The sequence below is a fragment of the Thamnophis elegans genome, chromosome 13 (genome assembly GCF_009769535.1).
Source record: "Thamnophis elegans isolate rThaEle1 chromosome 13, rThaEle1.pri, whole genome shotgun sequence".
Classification (NCBI taxonomy): domain Eukaryota; kingdom Metazoa; phylum Chordata; class Lepidosauria; order Squamata; family Colubridae; genus Thamnophis; species Thamnophis elegans.
In genome coordinates this window covers 3,238,055-3,265,277 of record NC_045553.1, presented here as the reverse complement: position 1 = coordinate 3,265,277, position 27,223 = coordinate 3,238,055, and the positions used below count along the sequence as shown (strand labels likewise).

Here is a 27,223-nt window from a genome sequence, read left to right as displayed (position 1 = left end):
AAGGAAGGAAGGAAAGGATTGGGAAGAAAGAAAAGAAGGGAAGGAAGAAAAGGGAGGAAGGCATTAGGAAGAAAAGAAAGAAGGGAAAGACAATTAGGAAGGATGGACGGAATTAGGTAGGAAGAAAGGAAAGGATTAGGAAGTAAGGAAAGAAGGAAAAGTAGGGAGGAAAGGAAAGCAGTAGGAAGGAAGGAAAAGGAAGGAAGAATTAGGAAGAAAGGAAAGGATTAGGAAGGAAGGAAGTGAAGGAAGGAAAAGATAAGGAAGGATAGGGAAGGAAGGAAGGAAAGAAAGGGAGGAAATGAAGGAATTAGGAAGGAAAGAAGGAAGGAAAAGATAAGGAAGGATAGGGAAGGAAAGAAGGGAGGAAATGAAGGAATTAGGAAGGAAGGAAAGAAGTGAAGGTAGGAAAAGATAAGGAAGGATAGGGAAGGAAGGAAGGAAAGAAGGGAGGAAATGAAGGAATTAGGAAGGAAAGAAGTGAAGGAAGGAAAAGATAAGGAAGGATAGGGAAGGAAGGAAGGGAAAGGGAAGGAGAAGGAAGGAAACTGGTGCCACTTCCATGTATGACTTCCAGCAACATCTTGTCTTGCCTCTTACAGGGCTCTCCATCATTTTCATGAAGCTTTTTATGGTGCAAAAAATAATAATAATAATTCTGAATTTTAAGAAGTGCTTCATTCCAAAAGAGGGGAGGCGATTTTCCTTTTTTTGCATGATGTATTTATTTATGGAAAAAAAAAAGTCTTTGACGCTTTGGCTGTGAAGGAGAGAGAAAGGGAAGGGGAAAAAGTAAGGAAAAAGACTGCACAACGAAATGGATTGCAATCCGTCTTGTTCGCCGCTTTCATTAACGTTCTCGCTCCCTCTGGAAAATGGGGACGACGACGGGGGGGAGAATTGCTACCTCAGCTTTTATTTGCAAGCTTCCATTAAAGCAAGGAAAACTTCGGTCGTAAATATAAGAAAGCCGGAAGAGCTATTAAATATGGATGGGAGTTTGCCTTTAATATTCATTGCTGTTAAATTGGCACCGTCAAGAGCCAGGTTTTCTCGGGATAAATGGCGGATGTTCCTTCCCTCCCCGGCTGAACAAGAGAAAAGAGGAATTATAAAGATCCTTGCGGGATGGACAGCCTCTTCTTCTCCCCACCATGGTCCCCCTTCAGCTTTGACAGACGGTGGTTTCCGTCAACAAACCTTGGCTTGCCCACGCCTTCCTGTGAATTGTTGTTAGTTGCAAAGTGGTGTCCAACCCATCGTGACGCCATGGACCACGTTGTGGTTGTGAGCCGCCCTGAGTCCCTCCGGGGAATAGGGCGGCATAGAAATATAATAAACTCAAAACTCAAACTCCTCCAGGCCGTCCTGTCCTCTCCCATCCTCTGGAGTCCATTGAAGCTCACGCCGGCTGCTTCGGTGACTCCATCCAGCCACCTCCTTCTCTGCCGTCCCCTTCTTCTTCTTCTGCTCTCCATCGTTCCCAGCATGAGGCTCTTCTCCAGGGAGTCCTTCCTCCTTCTCATCAGGTGGCCAAAGTCTTTTGAGTTTCCTCTTCGGGATCTGGCCCTCTAAAGAGCAGCCAGGGTGGATCTCCTCTAGGACTGACCGGTTGGATGGCCTTGCAGTCCATCTTTTCTTTCTTTCTTTCTTTCTTTCTTTCTTTCTTTCTTTCTTTCTTTCTATCTATCTATCTATCTATCTATCTATCTATCTATCTATCTATCTATCTATCTATCTATCTATCTATCTACCTACCTACCTACCTACCTACCTACCTACCTACCTACCTACCTACCTACCTACCCTACCTATCTCATCTTTTCTATGTTATTGTTCTTGTTAGTTGCGAAGTTGTGTCCGACCCATCGTGACCCCATGGACAACGTTCCTCCAGGCCTTCCTGTCTTTCACCATCCTCTGGAGTCCATTGAAGCTCAGGCCGGCTGCTTCGGTGACTCCATCCAGCCACCTCCTTCTCTGCCGTCCCTTCTTCTTCTGCCCTCCATCGTTCCCAGCATGAGGCTCTTCTCCAGGGAGTCCTTCCTCCTTCTCATCAGGTGGCCAAAGCCTTTGAGTTTCCTCTTCAGGATCTGGCCTTCTAAAGAGCAGCCAGGGTGGATCTCCTCTAGGACTGACCGGTTGGATGGCCTTGCAGTCCAAGGGACTCAATGCAGGAGTCTTCTCCAGCACCAGAGTTCAAAGGCCTCCATTCTTTGGCTTCCTTCCTTCTCATTAGGTGGCCAAAGTCTTTGAGTTTCCTCTTCAGGATCTGGCCTTCTAAAGAGCAGCCAGGGTGGATCTCCTCTAGGACTGACCGGATGGATGGCCTTGCAGTCCAAGGGACTCAATGCAGGAGTCTTCTCCAGCACCAGAGTTCAAAGTCCTCCATTCTTTGGCGCTCAGCCTTCCTTATGGTCCATTGTTCACAGCCATCCATTGCAACTGGGAAAACCATAAGCCTTGTCTAGACACCCTTTTGTTGGCAGGGTGATGTCTCTGCTGTCTAGATTTGCCATAGCTGTGAATTCCTTCACCACAAATAGTCTGGAGTGGGGAGGGGAAGACACCTTTGTTTGATCTCAGCTCCTAATCGGATCTTGGCTTGTTGCCCTTCAGCCAAGCAGAGAACTCTTTTCTACAAAGCCCTTCAGCCTTTCCCTTCTTAACAGTTGACCAGACATGATGAGGTGGAGATCAAAGGGAAGTCCAAATAGAATGGATTTGTTGAGCAAAACAATCTTCCTGATGCCAGCCGGAGGAGAGTCAACATCCTTCTTTACTCTCGATATTCCTCTTTGCCCGGACCGCAATTCAACCTGGGTGATATATTTGTTCTGCGTGGAAAAAAGCTCGCCGGGGATATCTGATGGGTGTGTAGGTTTCACAAAAGGGAGTGGAGCAGTGGCCTACAGGTAGAGCTCTCACCTCACAATGGGGAGGCTGTGAGTTCAAACCTAGGTAGAGGCAGTTCTTTCTCTCTCGGGGCACAATGGGAATTGATCTGCCGAACGAAAACTCCGCCCTGGCGACAGGGAAGGGCATCGGGCCAGTAAACACTTTGCTAGCTCCATTCCGTTGCCCAGACTCCACTCCCGCAAGGCATTACGGGGTCGTTAAATGAAGATGATGGTCAGGAGTCATTATGAAATTACATCAGGAGTGGTGGTGGGGTGGCCTAGGGGTGGAGCTCTCACCTCACAACGGGGAGGCTGTGAGTTCGATCCTAGACAGAGGCAGATATTTCTCTCTCTGGGCACACTGAGAATATAGAGCCGAGGTGGCGCAGTGGTTAAATGCAGCACTGCAGGCTACTTCAGCTGACTGCAGTTCTGCAGTTCGGCTGTTCAAATCTCACCGGCTCAGGGTTGACTCAGCCTTCCATCCTTCCGAGGTGGGTAAAATGAGGACCTGGATTGTTGGGGGCAATATGCTGACTCTGTAAAACCGCTTAGAGAGGGCTGAAAGCCCTATGAAGCGGTATATAAGTCTAACTGCTATTGCTATTGCTATTGCTATCTGCCGAACAAAACTCCACACTGGCGACAGGGAAGGGCATCTGGCCATTCAAACACTTTGCTAGTTCCATTCAGTTGCCCAGACTCCACCCCACAAGGGAGTATGGGGTCATTAAAAACTGATGATGATGATGATGATGTAGGTTTCCCAAAGGTTTTCTAGACCCATGGTAGATCATTATAGGCCTGGATATGCAAAAACATAAGACGTTAGAAAAATACTCTCTCCCCGTTAGCATCTTCTTAAAATGCCAAGATTTAACGGGTTATTTTACAAAACAGTAGGGTGTGTTTCCCCCCCACACCTTCCAGAAAACAAACAGCCGTGGGTTTGAAATCCGCTCCATCGTTTTTATGCCCCAAAGGCGAGATGTATTTATTGTTTATAATTCAAAATTCAGAGCTGGTCTCGATGGGGGAATCAGCTGAAAAATAACCTCTGGGCTTCTGCATGGATTTGCATTCAGCAGGAAGGTAAATCGCAGGAGGGGAAAGAGGGGTATTTTTACAAACGCAGCCAGCAGTGCCATAAGACCGCCGTCCTCGGCAGCAGCCCGTCGTGACCCTGGCCTTTCTCCTAAGCTGAAGGTAAAAATGATTTGGAGGAACATATGGCTGGTGGATTCTGATCCTTTCTATGCCTGGGGATAAATAACAACAAGGGGCTAAAAATAGCTGCTAATAGACATCCAAAAGACAGCAATAAATCAGAAGTTTTTCAAAAAAAACACAGTTGTTTACGCAATGGAGTCATTCTCGAACACAAACCTGGAAAGGTTGCATAATAGCACAAGAAAGAAGGGAGGGAGGATGTAGTTGGCACTGATTAAATGGCGCACGGAGCCTAGCTGAGGGGCAGAATTTATCCTCCAAACAGACTTCTCATTTAAGCCAACGATCGCACTATAAAAAAAAGATGTGGAGACTCTAGAAAGAGTGCAGAGAAGAGTAATGAAGATGATGAGGGGGTTGGAACGAAGAACGGTTGCAGGAACTGGGCATGGCTGGTCTAGTGAAGAGAAGGACCAGGGGAGACAGGAGAGCATCTTCCAATATTTGAGGGGCTGCCCCAGAGAGGAGGAGGGGGTCAAAACTATTTTACAAAGCACCTGAAGGCCAGACAATGGATGGAAAGTGACCAAGGAGAGATTCAACCTGGAAATAAGGAGGAATTTCCTGACAGTGAGAACAATCAACCCATGGAACAGAAGTTGATTTTGGAAGTTGTGGGAGTTTCATCCCTGGAGGCTTTGAAGAAGAGACTGGACTGCCATTTGTCAGAAATGGTGTAGGGTCTCCTGCTTGGGCCGAGGGAGGGGGTTGGACTAGATGACCTTCAAGGTCCTTCGAACTGTTCTTTCTTTCCCTCCTTCCTTCCTTTCTTCCTTCCTTCTTTCTTTCTTTTTCTTTCCTTCCTTCCTTCCTTCCTTCCTTCCTTCCTTCCTTCCTTCCTTCCTTCCTACCTACCTACCTACCTACCTACCTACAGCTTGCCTTCAGAAGTTGTGGGAGCTTCATCCCTGGAAGCTTTCAAGAAGAGACTGGACTGCCATCTGTCAGAAATGGTGTTAGGTCTCCTGTTTGGGTGGGAGGGTTGGACTAGATCAGTGGTCTCCAACCTTGGCAACTTTAAGACCTGTGGACTTCAACTCCCAGAGTTCCTCAGCCAGCAAAGCTGGCTGAGGAACTCTGGGAGTTGAAGTCCACAAGTCTTAAAGTTGCCAAGGTTGGAGACCACTGGACTAGATGACCTTCAAGGTCCTTCGAACTGTTCTTTCCTTCCTTCCTTCTTTCTTTCTTTCTTTTTCCTTCCTTCCTTCCTTCCTACCTACCTACCTACCTACCTACCTACCTACCTACCTACCTACCTACCTACCTACCTACCTACAGCTTGCCTTCAGAAGTTGTGGGAGCTTCATCCCTGGAGGCTTTCAAGAAGAGACTGGACTGCCATCTGTCAGAAATGGTGTTAGGTCTCCTGTTTGGGTGGGAGGGTTGGACTAGATGACCTTCAAGGTCCTTCGAACTGTTCCTTCCTTCCTTCCTTCCTTCCTTCCTTCCTTGCTTCCTTCTTTCTTTCTTTCTTTCTTTCTTTCTTTCTTTCTTTCTTTCTTTCTTTCTTTTTCATACCTGCCTACCTACCTACCTACCTACAGCTTGCTTTCAGAAGTTGTGGGAGCTTCATCCCTGGAGGCTTTCAAGAAGAGACTGGGCTGCCATCTGTCAGAAATGGTGTAGGGCCTCCTGCTTGGACAGGGGGTTGGACTAGATGACCTTCAAGGTCCTTCGAACTGTTCCTTCCTTCCTTCCTTCCTTCCTTCCTTCCTTCCTTCCTTCCTTCTTCCTTGCTTCTTTCTTTCTTTCTTTCTTTCTTTCTTTCTTTCTTTCTTTCTTTCTTTCTTTCTTTCTTTCTTTCTTTCTTTCTTTTTCATACCTGCCTACCTACCTACCTACCTACAGCTTGCTTTCAGAAGGTGTGGGAGCTTCATCCCTGGAGGCTTTCAAGAAGAGACTGGGCTTTGCTATTGGTCAGAAACGGTGTAGGGTCTCCTGCTTGGGTGGGTGGGTGGGGTCGGACTAGATGACCTCCAAGCTCCCTTCCAACTCTGTCATTCTGTAAACTCTCGGCAAAGACCATACCGGCGTGGGGCTTTGAGGGAAGGCTTGAGCTAGGCGGAAGTGAGGGAGCCGTGGAAGGAAAGTGGTGGCTTCAGTTTTATCGGCAAGGAAGTGAGAAGCGCAGAAAGCCCCCCCCCTCCATGGGGGGCTTTGGGGGGGACGTCAACCAGAGGTGGTACCTCCTCTCTCTTCTTTGGCAGAGATGGGCGCAGAAGCGGAGTGGCCCCCTTGGTTACGGAGCTGCCCGTCTGCGGTTTGGGTTGCTGGGGGCAGCATTAATGTGCCCGAAAAGTTTGAAATAGCCACTGTGGGGGAGTCTTTGGCATCCTGCCAGGGATTCTGGATTCTGTTTGATTGGCTGTCAGGTTGTTCCCTTGTTGGCGGCTTCCTTCGTCCTCCGGGTGTGGCTTCTTCCCCTCCGGCTTCCCAATAGATATTTTGAGCTGCTATTGTGGGGATTTTGCATGGATATTTTTCTTTCCCTTTCCTTTCCCTTCTTCCTTTCCTCCCTCACCTTCCCTCTTCCTCCTTTCCTTTCCTTCCCCTGTTCTTTCCTTTCCTCTCCCTCCCCTTCCTTTCCTTTCTTTCCCTTCCTTCCTTCTTTCCTTCTACTCTTCTTCCTTCCTTCTCCTACCCCTCCTTCTTTTCCTCCTTTCCTTTCCGTTCCTTTCTTTTTCTTCCCTTTCCCTTTCCTCCATCGCTTTCCCTCTTCCTCCTTTCCTTCCCTTTCCCTTTCTCTCCTTCCTTTCCTTTCTTTCTCTTCCTTCCTTCTTCTGCTCTTTTTCCTTCCTTCTCCTACTCCTCTTTTTCCTCCTTTTCTTTCCATTCCTTTTTTTCTTCCCTTTCCATTTCCTCCATTGCTTTCCCTCTTCCTCCTTTCCTTCCCTTTCCTTTCCTTTCCTTCCTTCCTTCTTTCCTTCTACTCTTCTTCCTTCCTTCCTTCCTTCTCCTACCTCTCCTTTTCCTCCTTTCCGTTCCTTTCTTTTTCTTCCCTTTCCCTTTCCTCCATCCCTTTCCCTCTTCCTCCTTTCTTTTCCTTCCCCTTTCCTTTCCTTTCCTTTCCTTTTCTCTCCTTCTTCCTTCCCTCCTTCTCCTACCCCTCCTTCTTTTCCTCTTTCCTTTCCGTTCCTTTCTTTTTCTTCCCTTCCCCTTCTCTTTCCTCCATCGCTTTCCCTCTTCCTCCTTTCCTTTCCTTTCCTTCCCTTTCCCTTTCCTTTCCTTTCCTTTTCTCTCCTTCTTCCTTCCTTCTACTCTTCTTCCTTCCTTCTCCTACCTCTCCTTCTTTCTCCTTTCCTTTCCGTTCCTTTCTATTTCTTCCCTTCCCTTTCCTTTCTTTCCCTTCTTTCCTTCTCTTCTTCCTTCCTTCCTTCTCCCCCTCCTTTTCTTCCTCATTCACTTTCCATTCCTTTCTTCCCTTTCCCTTTCCTCCCTCACCTTCCCTCCTCCTCCTTTCCTGTCTTTCCTTTTCTTTCCTCCCTCACCTTCCCTCTTCCTCCTTTCCTTTATATTCCTTTCCTTTTCTCGTTTTTGCAAGCAGACCATCTTGCTGCAACACTCCCCCCTCCTTCATTTATTAGAATAATTATTCTAAATTCCGTGTGCTTCACAAATATATATATATTTTTAAAAACATATAAATCCTGTCTGATAGCTTGCGACGTTTCCAGATGGGTCCTGCGTGAATAAACTCCCTTTTCCCATCCTGCCTGCGCTAATGAAGGTTAAAGCTTCATCGGCCTCCAGCGTTTTGTAGCGCTACTTGAGCTCCTATTAATATTTAAGAGGGTTGTCGGTTTCCTGTCCACTTATCCTTATCTTCGGTATCAGCCGGACTTAGCTCATAAATCCAGTCGCGTGTTTAATTTTAGCGTCTTGCTTCTACCCTTGAGAAAGGGGGAAATCAATACCCTGTTTAAATACAGCAACTGAAAAACAAAATTGGAAAAAAAAAACCCAGCCCGCTTATAAAGGACAACTTCCTCCAAACTGCGGGTGGGCGGACTTCAGCTCCCATAATCCCCCCTCCTGCGTGGCTGAAGGTGCTGGGATTGAAATCCGGTTAGGAAAAGGTGGCGTAGATGCAACCAGGGGTGAAATCCACTTACCTTTGCTATTGGTTCGGTAGCAAATGTGAGAGGGCGCCCGCAGGACCTTCCGCGTATGCGCAGAGCGTCAAAAAGGTAAGGTAAGCGAACAGCGAGGGGAGGGGGGAATCCGCTGTGCCACGCGATTTACCCTGCTTCCCTGAAAATAAGCCCTCCCCGGATAATAAGCCCAATTGGGGGGGGCGCTTTGGAGCGCATGCGCTGAAATAAGCCCTCCCCCCAAAATAAGCCCTCCCTGAAAATACTGCAACACAGCAGCCATGAGGTAACCCCACTCGCTGCCTCCTGCACCTCAAAAATAATACCTCCCCGAAAATAAGGCCAAGCGCTTATTTTGGGGGTCGAAAGAAAATAAGACCCTGTCTTATTTTCGGGGAAACACAGTAGATTAATATAAATCGCGCATCACAGTGGATCGTCAGAAAAAACGGTGGGTTTTTTTTTTCCCTGTTACCGGTTCGGCCGAACTGGTAGCGTTTTTGCTAACGGTTTGGGCCGACCCATGTGAACCGGTTGCATTTCGCTCCCTGGATGCGACCGAGGGAGACGGGGCAATCGTCGCGACTTCTTAGCTGAGGAAATTGGAAAAGCTTTGCCTCACGAAGGAACTTTTCCCCCTTCTCTGCTTCCGCTGTCGGAAATGGTTTGTGTTGAACCCGGGTGCAAATCCATTGCCCCAGAGTTGTGTTCCCGGGGTCAGCTAGCTTGTCCTCTCCGCGGGGACCTTGGGAGTGATTATCCGGTTTCTCTCGAAGGCTCCAGGTTGTGGAACTGAGGTGCAATCTAAGGTGTTGCTTGACTTTACATTGCACAGTGTGTGTGTGTGTGTGTGTTTTTTTTTTGAGTGCTGTCCGGCCAGTAACCATGGAAACGATGGTCTTTCTCTCTTTCTCCTCCTCCTCTTTCTCCTCCTTTCTCGCCACTGCTGCTCCCTTTTCACAGATGACTCGGGCGACGACGAGGAGGAATCCGCCCCGCAGTCTGACAAGAGCGAAGTGCACGGCACCCTGAAATACCTCTCCGGGAAACTGGACGACCTCAGCGCTTTCAACGACTTGATCTCCAAGCACGGGGCGGCTCTCCAGAGATCCCTGAGTGAGCTGGAGAATCTCAAGTTGCCAGCCGAGAGCGGGGAAAAGATCAAAGCCGTCAACGAACGCGCCACCCTCTTCAGGATCACCTCCAATGCTATGATAAATGTGAGCGAGTCCGTCCCCTCCCGTTCCCCTGGCTGCTGGTGATTTTCGGGAGAGGGCTCTGTGTGTGTGTGTGTCTGTGTGTGTGCCACAGAAAGCATTTCCTCCCCATTGCGGGTCTAAGGCAGGGAGGGGATGGAACCAGAGAACGGGAGAGCAGGCATGGTGAGAGTTCACCTGTCTGAGCAGCCAAACAGGCAGGTGCGTTCTATGTCTCGTTTTTTTTGTCGTCCTTGGCTTGTCTGTGTTTGGACAGTCTGTGTTCGGCAGCAGATTCAGACAATGAGGAGGGTTGGGGAGGAACCTGGGCCAGTCCTGGAGTCTGGGGAAGGCTCTGATGAGGGCTCTGTGTCGGAGGCAGAGAGGGGGCCAGGGCCATCCGACAGTTATCAGCTGCCTTCGGAGTCAGACATCAGTGAGGCAGAAGAACAGCTGGAGCCTGTTCCCAGTGGGCGCATACGCAGAGTGGCCAGACGAAGGGAACAGCTAAAGGACAGGGGTCGACTTGGGAGTAAAGCCACAGGTGGACGGTGAATGGCCCCTCCCAAAGGGAATAAAAGAGGAGCGAAAGGGGAGTGGAGTTTTCAGGAGACCATTAGTTCGCTTCATTGGTTCGTGACTCTCCGAGACTCCTGGCCAAGTTTTGCAATTGACTGATGACAGATTTGTCAATGCCAAAGATGGTATTGGCACTCCCTTCGTTTTGGGAGGGCACCCAAGGAGCCTACGACTATTGATCCTACCCTTGTTTGCCTTTGCCCCAGTCGTTCTATTTCTATTTGTAGGTCTTTGTATTGTGTTCTCTTCTCCAGTCCCTTCTCTTCTCTTCTGCTTTCTCCAGGCACTGCCACATCCACTATCTGGACTTTTTTGTCTTCCTTATTGACAACTGTTAAGTCCGGGGTGTTATGTGGCAGCTGCATATCTGTGTGGACGATATTATTATGTGATTAATCTTTGGAGAGATTCACAGCCTTTGGGGCTGGTTGGTAGCTCAACAGCTCGAGTCCTAACCAAGGACCTAGGAACTGTTAAGGTAACATCGGAGGATATAAGCTGTTCCAAGTAGGGCGGTTTTTTTGTAGAGTCAGAATGTTCAAGTCAGATAAATTTAGAATTTCCAAATAGCGAGGGAGCCCTTTGGGTATTGCTCCAAGGGCTCCAATTACAATCGGAACAACACATGATTTCTTTTTCCACAGTCGCTCAATTTCAATTTGCAAGTCCCGGTACTTTGTGATTTTTTCTTCCTGCTGGATGATGATGATATTATTATTATTGTTGTTGTTGTTGTTGCATGGTTAATGTTTGGTGAGATTCACAGCTTTTGTGGCTGGTTTGTAGCTCAACAGCTCGAGTCCTAACCAAGGACCTAAGAACTGTTAAGGTAACGTCGGAGGATATAAGTTGTTCCAAGTAGGGCGGTTTTTGTAGAGTCAGAATGTTCACGTCATCATCATTATCATTATTATTAGCATCTGTCTGTCTGTCTGTCTATCTATCTATCTATCTATCTATCATCTGTCTGTCCGTGCATCCGTCCGTCCGTCCATCCATCCATCCATCCATCCATCTATCTATCTATCATCTGTCTGTCCGTCCGTCCGTCCGTCCATCCATCCATCCATCCATATCCATCCATCCATCCATCCATCCATCCATCCATCCATCCATCCATCCATCTATCTATCTATCTATCTATCTATCTATCTATCTATCTATCTATATCATCTATCTATATCATTTATCTATTTCAATCAACATCTATCCATCAACATCTATCTATCAACATCTATCTATTTATCAACATCCATCCATCCATCCATCTATCTATCTATCTATCTATCTATCTATCTATCTATCTATCTATATTTCTATCCACTTCTATCCATCAACATCTATCTATCAACATCTATCTCTATATATCTATCTATCATCTATCTATCATCTGTCTGTCTGTCTATCTATCTATCATCTATCTATCTATTTCAATCAACATCTATCCATCCACATCTATCTATCAACATCTATCTATTTATCAACATCTATCTATCTTATCTATCTATCTATCTATCTATCTATCTATCTATCTATCTATCTATCTATCTATCTATCTATCATCTATCTATCATCTATCTATTTCTATCCACTTCTATCCATCAACATCTATCTGTCAACATCTATCAACATCTACCTACCTACCTACCTACCTACCTACCTACCTACCTACCTACCTACCTACCTACCTATCTATCTATCTATCTATCTATCTATCTATCTATCATCTATCTATCAGAACAATTAACCAGTGGAACAACTTGCCTCCAGAAGTTATGAATATTCCAACACTGGAGGTTTTTAAGAAGAGGTTGGATATCCATTTGTATTGTAGGGTTTCCTGCCTAAGCAGGGGGTTGGACTAGAAGACCTCCAAAGTCCCTTCCAACTCTGTTAATCTGTATTTAACACAGCCAGGCCTTCATGAGGCTGCCCCCTGAATGCCGCTTAGCCGTTATTTAAGCCTTTTCTTTCTTATGATTCAGATTCATGTTTGAGCAGCGTCGATTATGGCGGCGAAAGCCATAAAATGACGATAATTTTGCCGCGTCTCCCTGCTCGCTTGTGTGCAGCTGTGAGAGGAGCCGTGGCGGGAAGTGATCTGTAGAATATTAAAACCAGGCACAGTTGTCTTTTCGATCGGTCGCAGGCTCTCATTACGATTGCAATGGTCCATTGATCGTTTCGGAGACGAACTGTGAGCGTAAGATACGCTTGGGGTCCCGCCACGGGGCTTCGCGCAGCCTTTCCACCTGGTGTTCTTGGCACACCTGAGCAGGTGCGTTGGTCCCGATGTGAGATGGACGCCGGCCATCTTTTGGTCTTCGTTGTTTGGCTTTAATTAACACTGGCCTAGTATGCAAAAGGACCAAGATTATTGGGGGGGAGATGACAACTCTGAACCGCTTAGAGAGGGCTGTGAAGCACCGTGAAGCGGTATATAAGTCCTCTTAAGAGCTGTGCTGGTGCAGTGGTGAGAAAGCGGTATTGCAGGCAGCAGTTCGATCCTGACTGGCTCAACGTTGACTCAGCCGTCCGTCCTTCCGTGGTCGGTAAAATGAGGACCCAGATTGTTGGGGGGGGGGGCAATAGGCTGACTCTGTAAACCGCTTAGAGAGGGTTGTAAAGTGCTGTGAAGCTATATATAAGTCTAAAGGGCTATTGCTATTCCTTCCTTCCTTCCCTTCCTCCCTTCCTACCTCTTTCTCCCTTTTCACCTTCCTTCCCTCCCCTTTCCTTCCTTCCTGCCATGGTGGTGCAGTGGATAGAATGCAGTATTGCAGGCTAACTCTGCCAACTGCCAGCAGTTCGATCCTGACTGGCTCAAGGTCGACTCAGCCTTTGGTCCTTCGGAGGTAGGTCAAATGAGGAGGCCCAGATTGTTGGGGGCAAGAGGCTGACTCTGTAAATTGCTTAGAGAGGGCTGTAAAACACTATGAAGTGGTATATAAGTCTAAAGGCTATTGCATCTATCTATGTCTCATTTCTATGTCTATCTATCTCTGTCTCTGTTTCTCTTTCTGTCTCTTCATGTCTGTCTGTCTGTCTGTCTGTCTGTCTATCTATCTATCTATCTATCTATCTATCTATCTATCTATCTATCTATGTCAATCAACATCTATCCATCAACATCTATCAACATCTATCTATTTATCAACATCTATCTATTTATCAACATCTATCTATCTATCTATCTATCTATCTATCTATCTATCTATCTATCTATCTATCTATCTATCTCTGTCTATCTATCTATCTATCTATCTATCTATCTATCTATCTATCTATCTATCTATATCTATCTATCTCTATCTCTATCTCTATCTCTATCCATATCTATCTATCATCTATCTATCTATCTATCTATCTATCTATCTATCTATCTATCTATCTATATCTATCTATCATCTATCATCTATCTATTTCTATCAACTTCTATCCATCAACATCTATCTATCAACATCCATCTATCTATCAACATCCATCTATCTATCTATCTATCTATCTATCTATCTATCTATCTACCTACCTACCTACCTACCTACCTACCTACCTACCTACCTACCTATCATCCATCCATCCATCCATCCATCCATCCATCCATCCATCCATCCATCCATCCATCCATCCATCCATCCATCTATCTATCTATCTATCTATCTATCTCACTGCCAGGAGTTCGATCCTCACTGGCTCAAGGTTGACTCAGCCTTCTGTCCTTCGGAGGTCGGTAAAATGAGGACCCAGTTTGTTTAGGGGGGGGAGGCAAAAGGCTGACTGTAAACCGCTTAGAGTGGGCTGAAAAACCCTGTGAAGCAGTCTATAAGTCTAAGGGCTACCGCTATTGTACCAGAAATGGACTGTATTGCGGATTTGTTTCCGAAATAAATCAGATTGCTTCCCTCTGGGGGGGTGGGGGGGGCATTGCCAACAGCCGCTTCTTCCGTTCTCCTCTTGTAGGTTTGCAAGGGGCTCTCTCTCTCTCTCCTTGGCAGCTTAATTTGCAGTTTGCTAATTAGCGTCTTTCCTTTTATTTTAATCACATTCCGCTATAACTAGGTGCTTGGTGTCTGTGTGGGGGGGGTTCCCCCACCTCTCCTTCCTTGCAGTTAACTCTTGAATGACAAGAAGATTAAAACGCCTGTTCATTGATACTCAGTGGGAAGATTTTCCATAATTCCTTCGATAATCGTATTTTTATTTTGTGCTGGAATTGACACACAGACCCACCCCAAGGGTTCCCCAAATTCCCACAGGCAGGATTGACTCAAAGGGACCAAGTCATCCTTGCTCTGAGATTCTTTTCTCGATAGAATAACAATAGCAGTTAGACTTACCTACCGCTTCATATGGCTTTCAGCCCTCTCTAAGTGGTTTACAGAGTCAGCATATCGCCCCCAACAATCCGGGTCCTCATTTCACCCACCTCGGAAGGATGGAAGGCTGAGTCAACCTTGAGCCGGTGAGATTTGAACCGCCGAACTGCAGTTAGGAGTCAGCTGAAGTGGCCTGCAGTACTGCACCCTAACCACTGCGCCACGGTGGCTCCCCTCGTCTTATTGTGTGGAAACCCTTTTGTGTTCATCCAGAATTGACAGTGCCATTGTGCCATCTTAAACTGTTGGCCGAATCCACTCGGGTGTTCCCGAAACTCGCAAGATTCCCCCAAATCTTCAGATTTCATCACTGTCCTGACCTGGGCTTCCCCAAAACCCACGAGGCAGAGTCCTGGTCCCGACAAAATCCCTTTTATGAAACGCATGTGAATTCCTCTCATTCCCATTCAGCCAAGGCCTGGCAAACAGTCTTTCAAAGGAGTATTTATGAACACAAACCTTATCTATCTTGGAAAGCTGCCATGTTAATATTTTCTGAACTGCAGTGCTGTGCAAGGAAAGGCTGGGCACAGAGTCTCCGAGATTCACGGACAGATCTTCACACTCCCGAAATAACCACCAAAAGAATTTGTTTCCTGCAAAAGCCCACTCCCCTTTTCGCTCCTCTTTTATTCCCTAGGGGAGGGGCCCACCAAAGGTGGTTCCTATTTTTCTACCTGCATTTTTTAAAATGTATTTTATTTTATTTTTCAAAACAAACACAACACATAAAATATTCCTTCTTTACGTACGGTAGAAAGTGTATGAGTTGGTTACAAAAGGTTTTCGTGCATCTCTTCCACAGTCCTCAAGCATGATTCATATTAACTCAAGTATTTTAACTCAAATATTTATACGTGTTACCCTTGTACCTCCATTTTTATTTGACTTTAAAATGTTTAAACATCCTTCGTCATAAAATATACCAAGGTTTAATACATAACTACATACTGGCATTTCATTTAATATTTCTAAAATCCTCCAATAACACTGAATCCTTATGTCCTATTCTAGATAAACATCCATAATATTTAATAACAAACGTTTCTAATCCTCCTTTCTAAATCGCTATTGGCAATTTTCATTTTTAAAATAGAATTTATTTTTATTTTCAAAACAAACACAACACATAAAATCTTCCTTCCTTACATACTGTAGAAAGTGTATCAGTTGGTTACGAAAGGTTTTCGTGCATCTCTTCCACAGTCCTCAAGCATGATTCATATTAACTCAAGCATTTTAACTCAAATATTTATACGTGTTACCCTTGTACCTCCATTTTTATTTGACTATCATTATTTAAACGTCCATCATAAAATATACCGAAATTTAATACATAACCACATACTGGCATTTCATTTAATATTTCTAAAATCCTCCAATCGCTAAACATCCATAATATTTAGTAACAAACTTTTCTAATACTCCTTTCCAAATTGCTGTTAGCAATTTTCATCTAGTTTCCTTATATTATACTCATACATATACATATACATATACATATACATATACATATACATATACATATACATATACATATACATATACATATACATATACATATACATATACATATACATATACATACATACATACATACATACATACATACATATATATATATATATATATATATATATATTATCATCATTATTCCTCCTTTATTTGACTATATCCTGTATCATAACATTTTCCCCCTAATAATCAAAGCTTAATTGTCTCTAACTTAATTCTTTTTTTATTAACTTTTATATATAATCCAAAAGCATTTCTAATCTTCCTTTCATGGGTACCATTCAATGTTCATATCCAATTATTACTTATCATAACACTACACATTGTATACATTATTATCATTATTTGTTTAATTATATCTATTATTACTAAATTTCACTAAGTTTAGCTAGTTTTAAGTTATATTCTTCCATCTATCAACCTGTGTCTTTCCAATAACAAAACAATCTTATATTTTCTGCCATAGTATTTTAACTCAGATATTTATACATGTTACCCTTATACCTCCAATTTCTATTTGACTATAATTGTTTGAACATCCTTCATCATAAAATATACCCAGATTTAATACATAACCACATACTGGCATTTCATTTAATATTTCTAAAATCCTCCAATAGCACTGAATCCTTGTGTCCTGTTCTAGCTAAACATCCATAATATTTAGTAACAAATTTTTCTAATCCTCCTTCCGAGCTCACTGCTTACAATTTTCATCCACTTTCCTGCATTTTTTTTTTACGTGCTTTCGAACAGCTAGGTTGGCAGAAGCTGGGACAAGTCACGGGAGCTCACTCCGTTACACGGCGCTGGGGATTCGAACTGCCGTCCTTTCTGATCGACAAGCACTGTGTCCCTCAATTGCCCCATACCTGAATAATGGAAGGCCCTGCTTATTATTACGGCCGTTCATTATGTGATTTTATTTTTCTTTCCTTTTAATTTAATTCGGCAGCAAGTTAACCAGGAGGCTGACATACCCAGCACTTTGGCAACTGATTGCGCCCCTCCCTATGTGCCATCCGCACGTTCCAATCTGCCACTGGCCCATCAAGCTGTGCTAATAATATCCAGTCCTTTTCGTCGTTCTCCTGGCCTCCTTGTTCCTCTTCTGCTTCGCTGCTCCTTCATGTCCGACTTTCCGTCCTTTTGGAAGTTTAATTCTTTCCCCCTGGAGAAACCTGACTCCTCCTGCATATCCATGTCTTTGTCGAGGGGATCCATTAAACTGTGACCCGACAAAAGGGCGAACGACAAAACCGCGCCCGACTAAACCACGTCGCTAAAACCGCGATGTCATCAGCGCGGCAACAACAGCGCGGAGACAACAGCGCGGAGACAGAAGCGCGCTTTAACTTAACGTAAGGGTTAGGTTTAGCGTTAGGTTTAGGGTTAGGTTTAGGGTTAGGGTTAGGGTTAGGGTTAGGTTTAGGGTTAGGTTTAGGGTTAGGTTTAGGGTTAGGTTTAGGGTTAGGTTTAGGGTTAGGGTTAGGTTAAGGGTTAGGGTTAGGTTAAGGGTTAGGGTTAGGTTTAGGGTTAGGTTTAGGGTTAGGTTTAGGGTTAGGTTTAGGGTTAGGTTTGTTAGGTTTAGGGTTAGGTTTAGGGTTAGGTTTAGGGTTAGGTTTAGGGTTAGGTTTAGGGTTAGGTTTAGGGTTAGGTTTAGTTTTACAGCGCGCTTCTGTCGCTGTGCTGTTGTCGGCGCGATTCAGCGCTCATTCGTCGGAGTGCTTTAGAACACGCGGTTTTGTCACCGCGGTTTAGTCGGGCGTGGTTTTGTCGTTCGCCCTTTTGTCAGTGAACCCATTAAACCGTGAATGTTTCCCTTCCCTGCACCAGGCAGAGAAGATACGATGCTGTCGTTTCCCTTTTCTCTAAAAAAAAAAAAAAAAATCAATCCTAGATAGTTATCGGTTCTCTGATGTTACCAAACTTTTTTTTAAAAAAATCCTTCTCTGTTTTCCCCTGCTTGCGTCTTCCTTTCCCCCTGAGAGGGATTATGATGAGCGCTTCCATTTCTTTTATTTTTCCCACAAGCGTATAGGATGATAGATATCTTGCTTTGAATTGTTCCTCGTCTTTTCTGTCAGCGTATTGAGAGCTCTTGACTGAAGAGACGTGGCAACTGGGTCAGCCCATGAGGGCTGTTTGGAAACCGAAACAGTATTTGCTGTGTGAGCAACAAGGAGACAGCAAGGAGCCTGGGCGGGGCTTAGCTCGACTGGACTCAGTTCTGAGTCTGTGCGGAGGTCTAAATCTAGTCTGCTGCTCGAAACTGAAACTGAAACTATTTTCTCCTACGCCTGGGTTTGCGTGTATTTACTGCCCCCTTGGAAAACCTGCTTTTGGTATTATATATGTACCTCATGTGTCATATTATATATATATAAAGAGAAGTTAATGAATCCCGATGAATCGGTTAACCTGTGTGTGCTTTCTGAATGTGATTGCTGCTGCAGACTCTGAATATTTTCCCCTTCCTGGCTCAATTTCTGCAGCTCACTTTCTTGGCATTTCCTCTTTCTGGTTATTTTTAAACAGAGATGAAAGAGTAAGAGGAGGTTTGTTTGGTTTTGGCAAACGGGCTCCTAATTATGACGGTTGCAATTATGACAGGCCATGTGAACAATTTCGGTAACCTTCTGCCAAGCAGAATCAATGGGAAAGCCAGGTTCACTTAACGACCGTGTTATTGACTGGTTGTATTAGCTGCAGTGATTCGCTTAACAACTGCGGCAAGAACAGCCGTAAAACGGGGCAAAACTCATTTAACGAATGTCTCTCTTAGCAACAAGGTTCAGACACAATGATGGACGTAAGTCAAGAATTTGCCTGTAATAAAGACTTATTGCAAGCTTAAGCTCTTGACAAGAACCTGGCCAACCAGCGATCACGGGAAATGAGCGGGGGATAAGAAAGACAATCAAGGTTTAGGGCTGTGATGGTGAACCTATGGAGCCATATTTGCTGGCATGCAAGCTGTCAGCTCTGGCGCGCATGCACGCACCAGCCAGCTGATTTTTTCCCCCCTTCCAGAGTGCCCGGGGAGGCCATTTTCACCCTCCCCAGGCTTCAGAAAAGCTTCCGGAACCTAAAAAACGGGCCCAATGGACCAACCGGAAGTTCGGAAACGATGGGTTTCCGGCTTCTGGAGGGCCTCCAGGGGGGCGGGGGGAGCGTTTTCCCCCTTCCCAGGCTGCAGGAAATCCCCCAGAGCCTGGGGAGTGTGACTCCTCCCCCCCCCTGTGTGTGTTGGGGATGCACATGCGTGTGGGGGGCGCATGCATGAGTAAGTGGATGTGGCCAATTGAATTGTGAGTGTGGGCATGGACGCACTGAAGGTTGACTCAGCCTTCCGGCCTTCCGAGGTCGGTAAAATGAGGGTCCAGATTATTTGGGGCAAAATGCTGACTTAGTAAACTGCTTACAGAGAGCACTCTAAAACGGTATATAAGTTTGTGTTGTGGCCCAGCAGGAGCCGTTGGAGCTGCAACCAGACTCCGACCGCGAGGGGCCCTATGAATCGGCTCTGAGGATGTGGAGGACCCTGAACAGGATTCCGACTCCGAGCAGGGCGCAGAGAGGGCTGGTTGGCCACCAGGAGACGCCTAAGCCTTGGACCAGTGGGGAGGAGACAAGGGAGTGTGATCCTGAGGTCATGCATTAGAGCAGTGGAGAGGAGACAAGGGAGTTGGTCCTGGATGCCCGGCAACGGGAGAGCTAATGGGCGTAAGGAACAGTTACGCAGTTACAGGAGATAATTGCACTCAGCTGGTGGTAATTAGGCTCCTCTCAAGACTATAAAAGGAATGATTGTGCACACGCCCGTTGCAGGAGTCAACATATTCACTAAAGCTGGAGAACTTTCGTGGCTAGCTTGGCAAGCTGGATTGCTGCCAAGGTGTAGTCTGTGTTTTAATAAATCCTTGAAGTATCTTTGTCTCGGCGTGCTTTGGTGTAGGATGAGGGGGGTTCAGAACAAGTCTGAGTGCTTTTGCTAAGCATCCGGAAGATTCCACCAGGAAAAGGCTGCTGTAGAAACCACCCTGGGCTTCTTTTCGTTGCCGGCGTCTCTCCCGTCCCCACGCTTGGAGATCTCCGCCATTCTCTGATCCCTTTTCCTCCCTCCCTCCCTTCCTCAGGCCTGCCGGGACTTTCTGGATCTTGCAGAGGCCCACAGCAGGAAATGGCAGCGGGCTCTCCAGCATGAATGTGAGCAGCGCATCCGCCTGGAGGAGACCATTGAGCAGCTGGCTAAGCAGCACAACAACTTAGAACGGGCTTGTCGGGGCGCGCCCAGCCTCTCCGCGAACCCTGCCGGTCACGCATCCCGAGGTGAGTGGCCCTTCCTTCTCGGCCCGGGCAAGAGGGGACTTTCGGGGTCCTCTGGAGCCGCCGTTGCGTAGGAAAAAAAATATAGACCCTACAACAAAGCTGTGGGATGAGATCCGAAGGAAGCCCCCAGACCGCTTAAATGTCTCGCGACGTCCGAATAGTAGAGAGGTAATCCTCTCTATTGGTGTTTCGCAGTGGCTAAGACGCTGCGCTTGTCGATCAGAAAGGTCGTCAGTTCGGCGGTTTGAATCCCGAGCGCCGCGTAACGGAGTGAGCTCCCGTGACTTGTCCCAGCTTCTACCAACCTAGCAGTTCGAAAGCAGGTAAAAAATGCAAGTAGAAAAATAGGCACCACCTTTGGTGGGAAGGGAACAGCGTTCCGTGCGCCTTCGGCGTTGAGTCATGCCGGCCACATGACCACTGAGACGTCTTCGGACAGTGCTGGCTCTTTGGCTTTGAAAGGGAGATGAGCACCGCCCCCTAGAGTCTGGAATGACTAGCACGCATGTGTGAGGGGAACCTTTACCTTAATCCTCGACTTATGTCCCTAAGAGAGCCTGAACGTTATGATCATAAATTGTGACGGTTTCAATCAGGTCACTAACCCAGTTTTAAGATCTGCTGTGCGTGATCGTTCCCCATGGTCATCCCGTGAACCCCCCCAGGGTAGTCCAGCAAACCCATTCTTTGCCATGGGCCATTTTTTGTCAAAAACCAAAAGTACCAATGGTCCTCGCCTTACGACCACAACTGACCCCAAATTTTGGTTGCTAAGTGGGACATTTGTTAAGAGAATTTTGCCTGGTTTTACCACCTATCTTGCCACAGTTGTTAAGTGAATCCCGGCCATTGTTGAGTCAGCCACAGGGTCGTTAAGTGAAGCTGGCTTCCCCATGGACAAACGAAGCCCACGGGGAAGCAAGACCTGCTTAACAACGATGCAGTGATTTGTTAATAACCAGAATTTGACGACGACACTGTTCCAGCTCTTATTTTGTAGCCCAGGAATTGCAAAAGGCAAAAATAAACTCCCTCACCATAGAGTCTCCTCCTAGCGTGGCATCCTTTTTCCTCAGCCAACTGGAAGTCCAGTTCCCCCATCATAGAGTCTCCTCCTAGCATGGCATCCTTTTTTCCTCTCCCGACTGGATGTCTGGTTCCCTCACCATAGAGTCTCCTCCTAGCGTGGCATCTTTTTTCCCTCTCCCGACTGGATGTCCGGTTCCCTCACCATAGAGTCTTTTCCTAGCGCAGCATCCTTTTTCCTCTGCCAACCGGAAGTCTAGTTCCCCCATCATAGAGTCTCCTCCTAGCATGGCATCCTTTTTTCCTCTCCCGACTGGATGTCCGGTTCCCTCACCATAGAGTCTCCTCCTAGCACAGCATCCTTTTTCCTCTGCCAACCGGAAGTCTAGTTCCCCCATCATAAAGTCTCCTCCTAGCATGGCATCCTTTTTTCCTCTCCCGACTGGATGTCCGGTTCCCTCACCATAGAGTCTATTCCTAGCGTGGCGTCCTTTTTTCCTCTCCCTGTCCTAACTGAAAGCCGTATCAATTGTGGAGCCGACTGGCGACAGGGAGCCGCAGCAGAGGGAGGAAAGAGCCACATGCGGCTCCAGAGCTGCTCGTTGCTGGCCCCTGGGCAAGTGAGACCTGAGCCGCCACCCAGTCTTCCTCCTCCTGTCGGGCGTCTGGAACGCACAAATGTGGCAAGAGCTGATCCGGGTTGTCTGTCTCTTGCAGCAGGCAGCGTGCAGAGTGGAAAATCAGAGCCCAGTGATGAAGATGAGGAGACGGAGTACTTTGATGCTATGGAAGACGCTCATGCTGTCATCACAGTAGCTGCAGAGCCTTCAAAACTTCACCGGTAGGTTGGAGCCATTGTCTAGGGCGGGGGTGGTGGTGGTTCAAACTCGATTTCTTTGAGGGACGCATCCTGATTGTGTCTGACCTCGGAGGGCCAGGGTGGGCATGGCCAGCTCGACATTACTTGTGTTGAGTTAGGGTTAGGGTTAGACCCTCCCTCTCTCACATAATCTTCTTTCCTTCCTTCACTACTATCTTCCCACCTTCCTTCCTATCTTCCTTCTTTCCATCCTTCCTATCTTCCTTCTCTTCTCCCTTCCTTCCTTCCTATCTTCCTTTCTTCCTATCTTCCTTCCTTTTCTTCTCCCTTCCTTCCTTCCTATCTTCCTTCCATCCTTCCTTCCTTCCTGTCTTCCTTCCTTCCTATCTTCCTTCCTTCCTTCTCCCTTCCTATCTTCCATCCTTCCTTCCTATCTTCCTTCCTTCTCTTCTCCCTTCCTTCCTTTCTTCTCTTCTCCCTTCCTTCCTATCTTCCTTCCTTCTCTTCTCCCTTCCTTCCTATCTTCCTTCCTTCCTATCTTCCTTCCATCCCTTCCTTCCTTCCTTCCTGCCTTCCTTCCTTCTCCCTTCCTATCTTCCATCCTTCCTTCCTATCTTCCTTCCTTCTCTTCTCCCTTCCTTCCTTCCTTCCTTCTCTTCTCCCTTCCTTCCTATCTTCCTTCCTTCCCTTCCTTCCTTCCTTCCTATCTTCCTTCCTTCCTCTTCCTTCCATTCTTCCTTCCTATCTTCCTACCTTCCTTCCTATTTTCCTTCCTTCTCTTCTCCCTCCCTTCCATCCTTCCTATCTTCCTTCCATCCTTCCTTCCTTTCTTCCTATCTTCTTTCCTTCTCTTCTCCCTTCCCGCCTATCTTCCTTCCTTCCCATTTTCCCTTTTTTTGTCTTTCCTTTTTCTCTTCCTCCTTTCCTGTCCCTTCTTACGTGTTCAAACACAAAAGGAGGAGAAATTTCTCCTCTCATTTTGTTTTTAGTTTGTTTTGAGAGCCCTCTGCCAGCAAAAATGGAGCTCGGGGGTGGAGGGTGGGGCGCACATCCGTCGTCCCCCTCGCCCACCCGAGCTCCGTATTCAGCCCTGCAAGAGAAATCTAAGCACCCCGCAGTCCGGATCTGGCCCCTGGGCCTTGACACCACTGTCTATGGGCTGGAGCCAGGTTTCCTCATCCTTGGCAGCTTTGAGATGGGAGGACTTCAACTCCCAGAATTCCCCAGCCACCATTTTTAAAAAAGGAATCACTACCTACTTCCTAAAAGGGGTGCGGTGGCTCAGGGGCTAAGATGCTGAGCTTGTCGATCAGAGAGGTCGGCAGTTCGGCAGTTCGAATCCCTAGCGCTGCGTAACGGAGTGAGCTCCCGTTCCTTGTCCCAACTTCTGCCAACCTAGCAGTTCGAAAGCACATAAAAAATGCAGAAAATGTAGAAAAATAGGGACCGCCTTTGGTGGGAAGGGAACAGCGTTCCATGGGCCTTTGGCGTTGAGTCATGCCGGCCACATGACCACGGAGACGTCTTCGGACAGCGCTGGCTCTTCGGCTTTGAAACAGATGAGCACCGCCCCCTAGAGTCAAGAATGACTAGTACACATGTACAAGAGAAACCTTTCCTTTTCCCTTTCAACATCGCATGGATATTTAAAGAAATAAATAGCTTCCTGATCCCTTCCTCCCTGCTTCCCTGCCTCTCTCCCTCCCTCCTTTCCTTCCTTCCTTCCTTCCTTCCTTCTTTCTTTTCGAAAGCCCATAAAAAATGCAAGGAGAAAAAATAGGGACCACCAACAGCTTTCTGTGTGCCTTCTGCGTTGAGTCATGCCGGCCACATGACCACAGAGACGTCTTTGGACAGCACTGGCTTTGAAAAGAAGATGAGCACCGCCCCCTAGAGCCAGGAACGACTAGCTACTTCCTGAACAATTGATTCCTATTCCAAAGTCCTATCCTTTCTAACCCTTCCCGCTTACAGCCCTCTGGCTCCCTCACTCTCCTTGACCGAACCTGGTTCACGCCCCTTCCTGCGCTGCAGGGAAAGTGCTCATGGGTTGCCTAGACCCAGAGCTTGGAGAAACTGACCGGGTCAGAATGTCAGGTGGCGCATTTGCATATCAGAACCCCTCCCCTGTTTGTGATCTTCTCAGTGGCCCCCGCTTGACGGGCCCTGCTGGGGCAGCCTGGCCATGGTGGCCAGCACATCGAGAGACCATGCCCCATAGCTTTTGGCATTGCCACTGTCACTTTTGTGTTCCCCACAGGCGCACCAGCGTCAACATTAGTGTGCCCAGTGAGAGCTGTTCGGAGGAGTGGAACCTGGGCGGCAGCGTGAGTCTCACCGAGTAGCGGCGGGTGGCGGCAGCCAAAAAAGCTAACAAAATCCTTTTATTGTTGTATAAACAGAGGCTTAGCATCAAGAGCGTGTGCAGGATTAGTGCCATTGTATAAAGCGCTGTATAAAAAAAAGTAGGGGCACGGTGGCTTAGGGGCTAAGACAGCTGAGCCTGTCGATCAGAAAGGTCGGCAGTTCAGCGGTTCGAATCCCTAGCGCCGCGTAACGGAGTGAGCCCCCGTGACTCGTCCCAGCTTCTGCCAACCTAGCAGTTCAAAAGCACTTAAAAAATACAAGTAGAAAAATAGGCACCACCTTTGGTGGGAAGGGAACGGTGTCCCACGCACCTTCGGCGTTGAGTCATGCCGGCCACATGACCACGGAGACGTCTTCGGACAGCGCTGGCTCTTTGGCTTTGAAACGGAGATGAGCAGTGCCCCCTAGAGTCGGGAACGACTAGCACACATGTGCGAGGGGAAGCATTACCATTCCTTTAAGAGCCGAGGTGGCGCAGTGGTTAGGGTGCAGTACTGCAGGCCACTTCAGCTGACTGCTATCTGCAGTTCGGCGGTTCAAATCTCACCGGCTCAGGGTTGACTCAGCCTTCCATCCTTCCGAGGTGGGTGAAATGAGGACCCAGACTGTGGGGGCGATATGCTGACTCTGTAAACCGCTTAGAGAGGGCTGAAAGCCCTATGAAGCGGTATATAAGTCTAACTGCTATTGCTATTGCTATTTATAAAACCGTAGTAAAACGTACCTGGAATACTGCAACCAATTTTGGTCCCCATACTATAAAAAAGAGATGGAGGCTTTGGAAAAAGTGCAGAGAAGAGCAATTAAGAGGCTCAAAGGCCTGGAGACTAAAACATATGAAGGACAATTGCAGATATATCTAGTTATCGAGAGTCTCCACATGGCCTAGTCTATGCTTACAAGCAGGCAAGGGTGGGTGGGGAGAGCTGAAAATCCCACCCCGAGTTATCATGACCTGGGGTTTGATTCCTTCCAGGTGTTGGACGCTTCCCCTCTCACTGCCTTTGGTACTTCGAGCAAGTCTGGAGGTGTCAACAAGAAGAGGCGTACGGCGATTCCGGACAAGCCCAACTACAGCCTTAATCTCTGGAGTATCATGAAGAATTGCATCGGGAAGGAACTTTCCAAGATCCCCATGCCGGTAAGTGCTTCCTTCTGTCGTGACCTCGGCTTCCCCGATAAACCCCTTTTATTTAATTGACGAATTAAATTCCACTCCAGCGAAGTCTTTCCACTCCCACCGTCTTTCGAGAGAGTTCACAATTTACCGACCTTGATCAGGCTTGGCGAGTGGCCACGCCGAGATCTTTCAGACGCCGCAATACTTGGAATGAACTAAGCGTCTCCTGCAAACTCCACTCCCCTGTCGCTCCTCTTTGATTCCCTCTGGGAGGGGCCATTCACCGTCCACCTGTGGCTTTACTCCCAAGTCGACCCCTGTTCTTTAGCTCTTCCCTTCGTCTGGCAACTCTGCGCATGCGCGCACTGGGAACAGGCTCCAGCTGTTCTTCTGCCTCACTGATGTCTGACTCTGAAGGCAGCTGATAACTGGCATACGGCTCTGGCGCCCTCTCTGCCTCCGATACAGAGCCCTTCTCGGAGCCTTCCCCTGTTTTTCAGCCTAGGGATGTTCCCAGAAATTTGAAAGAGGCTAACAAATTTTAAAGAGGGTCCGATTTTGCCGTCCAAGGCTGCATGTTCAGAAGCTTGGATGCCAGTTACATTAGTTGGGGAATTCTGGGAGTTGAGGTCCACAAGTCTTAAAAGCTGTGGACTTCAACTCCCAGAATTCCTCAGCCAGCAGAACTACTGAAGGATGGAGACTAGCTGGAACAAGGAGGGGAGGCTCTCACGAAATAGTTTGGCCCAGAGATGTCAGCGCGGCCTTCAAACAATAATGGGAGGGGGAATAGTTGGAAAGAAGGCAGAGACCACCTCTGTACGGTTCCTAAGAGAATTTCACGGAGGCATCAAAAGCCAGGCTTGATTTAAAGGAGGGTTGAGCGAAATTTGCAAAATTACCGTATTTTGGGGAGTATAAGACGCACCTTTTTCCCTCAAAAAAGAGGCTGGAAATCTGGGCGCGTCTTATACACCGAATACAGCATTTTTCTCCCTCCTGAACCCCCCCCCTCTCCCTCGCTTCACCAAAAATGGCCATGCAGAACCTGTAGAAGGCTTTCAGAGAGCTCCTGGGGGTTGGGGAAGGCGGAAATGAGTTAAAAACGGGCCGTTTTTGGGAGGTTTGCAGAGTGCAAAAACTTTGTTGTTGTTTTTTAAAATTTGCCTCTTCAAAACCTTGCTGCGTCTTATACTCCGAAAAATACGGTACTTTTGATTTTTCCCTTTCGGTGAGGTTTAGGGTGGGTGAAACTCACAAACGGCGCAGCAGAATTTAGGCGCCTCCCTTTCAAAACCCCGAAAAGTCTTTGTTCTTCAATTAGCCAGCAAAAGGACTCTTTTAAAAAAGGACTCATATAGATGTGTGTGTGTGTGTTTTGCAAGAGTTCTGATATTGCGTTCCATAAATAATCCCGCTATCCAATATCTCTGCTTGGCAGCCCAGTAAAACATCGGCAGGGCAGCTGCCAAGGCGAAGCGTTTTAAAACTGCCAATGTAAACGCTCCCAAGGAAAAGGGAGCCAGGCGGGGAAGTATTGGAGATTGCAACGGCCCTTTGACGTGACGTTAAATCTTCCTGGTCCACCGGGGACTTTTTGTGCAGACGGCAGTCGGCAGTCGGCACACGCAAGCCCTGTCTCTTTTGTGCAGGTGTATTTATTTCCAGAGC

At 47.0% G+C, this 27,223-nt stretch overlaps 1 protein-coding gene across 1 annotated transcript in view; it reads left to right on the top strand.

Annotated features, from left to right (window-relative positions):
• Positions 1 to 8,882: 8,882 nt before the first annotated feature.
• Positions 8,883 to 27,223, top strand: part of OSBP2 (oxysterol binding protein 2) — a 29,535-nt gene continuing 11,194 nt past the window's right edge. Inside the window, exons 1-6 of the mRNA XM_032229355.1 lie at positions 8,883 to 8,937; positions 9,185 to 9,441; positions 20,027 to 20,219; positions 21,963 to 22,086; positions 24,326 to 24,392; positions 25,409 to 25,573. Of these exons, the coding sequence (XP_032085246.1) occupies positions 8,883 to 8,937; positions 9,185 to 9,441; positions 20,027 to 20,219; positions 21,963 to 22,086; positions 24,326 to 24,392; positions 25,409 to 25,573 (861 nt within the window). The remainder of the gene's footprint in view (positions 8,938 to 9,184; positions 9,442 to 20,026; positions 20,220 to 21,962; positions 22,087 to 24,325; positions 24,393 to 25,408; positions 25,574 to 27,223) is intronic.